At 64.1% G+C, this 2,539-nt stretch overlaps 1 protein-coding gene across 1 annotated transcript in view; it reads left to right on the forward strand.

Moving 5' to 3' along the window:
- ANKRD39 (ankyrin repeat domain 39) overlaps positions 1 to 1,949 on the forward strand; it is a 2,388-nt gene extending 439 nt beyond the window's left edge. The window contains exons 2-5 of the mRNA XM_027669786.1: positions 1 to 549; positions 701 to 804; positions 963 to 1,166; positions 1,600 to 1,949. Of these exons, the coding sequence (XP_027525587.1) occupies positions 417 to 549; positions 701 to 804; positions 963 to 1,166; positions 1,600 to 1,737 (579 nt within the window). The 5' untranslated portion in view covers positions 1 to 416 and the 3' untranslated portion in view covers positions 1,738 to 1,949. The remainder of the gene's footprint in view (positions 550 to 700; positions 805 to 962; positions 1,167 to 1,599) is intronic.
- The last annotated feature ends 590 nt before the right edge of the window (positions 1,950 to 2,539 follow it).

The raw sequence follows: 2,539 nt of genomic DNA on the forward strand, positions 1-2,539 counted from the left end.
CGTCAATTTCCGGTCTTTTCCGTCAATTTCCGGTCTTTTCCGTCAATCATCGGTCTTTTCCGTCAATTTCCGGTCTTTTCCGTCAATTTCCGGTCTTTTCCGTCAATCATCGGTCTTTTCCGTCAATTTCCGGTCTTTTCCGTCAATTTCCGGTCTTTTCCGTCAATCATCGGTCTTTTCCGTCAATTTCCGGTCTTTTCCGTCAATTTCCGGTCTTTTCCGTCAATTTCCGGCCTTTTCCGTCAATTTCCGGCCTTTTCCGTCAATTTCCGGCCTTTTCCGTCAGTTTACGGTCTTTTCCGTCAATATCCGGTACTTTCCGTCAATTTTTGGTGTTTTCCGTCAATCTTCGGTCCTTTCCGTCAATCTCCGTCCCCGTCCCAGTCGCTCCCCGGTCTCTCCGGTCCCCCGGCGCCATGGCCGGGGATCGCCGCTCTCCGCCCGGTCCGTGCTGCCCCGGGCAGGGGGCGATGACCGATCCTTGCTGCTCGGGGCCGGTGGCCGTGCCCAGCGTACACCAGAGCCTGGCCGAGATGGACTTCGAGCGGGGTCCGGTGGGCTCTGGGGGTACCGGCGGGGTGCGCGGAGGTGCCGGTACCGGGAGGGTACGGGGGGGCTCTGGGCAGGAGTACGCGGTACCGGGGGTCCCAGGGCAGCCCCGGAGGTCGGTCCCGGCCTGACCCGGCCCCGCTGCCTGCAGGGATCTGGGCGGCCGCGCGGGACGGGGACGAGCCGCGGGTACTGCGGCTGCTGGAGCGGCGCGGGGACCCCGGAGAGCCCGACCGGGCGGGGTACACGGCACTGGTACGGGGGTCTGGGGGTCCGGGGGTGGGCACACGGCCCTGCTACGGTGGGCACGGGGGATGGCACGGGGGGGCTCAACCTGGCGGGTACACGGCCCCGGTATGGGGGTCCCGGGGGTCCCGACCCCCCTGCCCACTCTCTTCCCCCCTCCCCTCAAGCACTACGCCAGCCGGAACGGGCACCTGGGGGTGTGCCGGGTGCTGCTGGAGCGGGGAGCTCCCTGCGACGCCCGGACCCCCGGTGGGGCCACCCCTCTGCACCGCGCCTGCTACTGCGGCCACCTCGCCGTGAGCCGCCTCCTGCTCCAGCACGGGGCCGACCCCGCGGCCACCGACGGCGACGGGCGGACCCCCCTACACAAGGTGGGGAGGCACGGGGGGGGGAACCTTCTGTCCTTGGCACTGAACAAGGTGGAGGGGTTACAGGATGGAGGGACCCCCTGCACAGGGTGGGAGGGGACAAAGAGGGTCCCCCTGTCCCTGGCACTGCACAAGGTCGGTGGGGAGGACACGGGGGGGGGACCCCCTGCGCAAGGTGAGGGGAGGATACAGGGGGTCTCCTCTCTCACACAAAGGGGGTGGGGGCACAGGGTCTCCCCTCCCATGGCATGACCTGCACAAGGTGGTTGGGGGGCACAGGAGTGTTCCACCTGCATAAGGTGGGAGCTGGGGGTCCCCTCTCCCCCTCAAGGTGGGTGGGGGGCACGGGGAGCCCCCTTTCTCACCCAAGGTGGGTGGGGAGCCTGGAGGGGGGTGTCTCTCTGTCCCTCTGGGAGTCACACGAATGCCCTCCCAGGCAGCTGAGCAGGGGCACCGTGAGCTCTGTGCACTCCTCCTGCGCCTCTGCCCGGCTCTGGCCACACTCCAGGATTCCAGGGGCCGCATCCCGCGGGATGGGGCCCACCCGGACGTGCAGGACCTGCTGGACACTTGAGGGGACACGGGACACCCGGAGCCACCCCAGTGGGACCTCCAGAGGCGTCTCCAATGCACAAACACAGCCTGCGGCACCGACTCTGTCCCCTTGTCACCTGTGCCAGAGGTCAGGGTGTGTGTGGGGGGTCACACCAGGAGGGAGGTGCAGATCCCCCTCCTACCTTCCAGGGACTTTGTTTCCTAAAAAACCCACTAAAAATGTGGAAAACAGTTTGTTGGAACAGTAAATTCTGCGGGAGGTGGGAGGGCTCCTGTGCTTCCCTCTGGGGTGGGTTGGGAGGGAACAGCAGCTGCTCAGGGGATTCTGGGGGGATCCAGATCCCACTGTGGGGGGAGGCAGAGGCAGGAGGGCTGTGGATGGAACCTTGTCCTTCAGTGGTTGGGCACTGATCCTGCTTATCCAGGATCTCCAACAGCACCTTTTCCTCCCTGACCTCAGAGACAACTCTCCACCTTTGTGGGTGCCTAGGTGGGACTTCATGGAATCCTCAAATGGTTTGTGTTGGAAGAGACCTTAAAGCCCATCCAGTCCCACCCCCTGCCACAGGTAGGGATGCCTTCCACTAGATCAGGTTGCTCCAAGCCCCATCCAACCTGGCCTTGGACACTTCCAGGGCTGGGGTGGTGCAGGGTGGTGCCCCCGGGATCCCCCTCCCATCACCAGGCCCCTCGCCCACCGTGAACCACGGCAGAGACCCACGTACAGATATAGACTTTTATTACACATCTGGCAAAAAATCCCTCAAAAAACCCCCAGGAGATAAAATCCCACGGTTGTTTCACAACCAGGAAGGGGGGGG

Source organism: Corapipo altera, unplaced genomic scaffold (genome assembly GCF_003945725.1).
Source record: "Corapipo altera isolate COAL_440 unplaced genomic scaffold, ASM394572v1 227, whole genome shotgun sequence".
Classification (NCBI taxonomy): Eukaryota; Metazoa; Chordata; class Aves; order Passeriformes; family Pipridae; genus Corapipo; species Corapipo altera.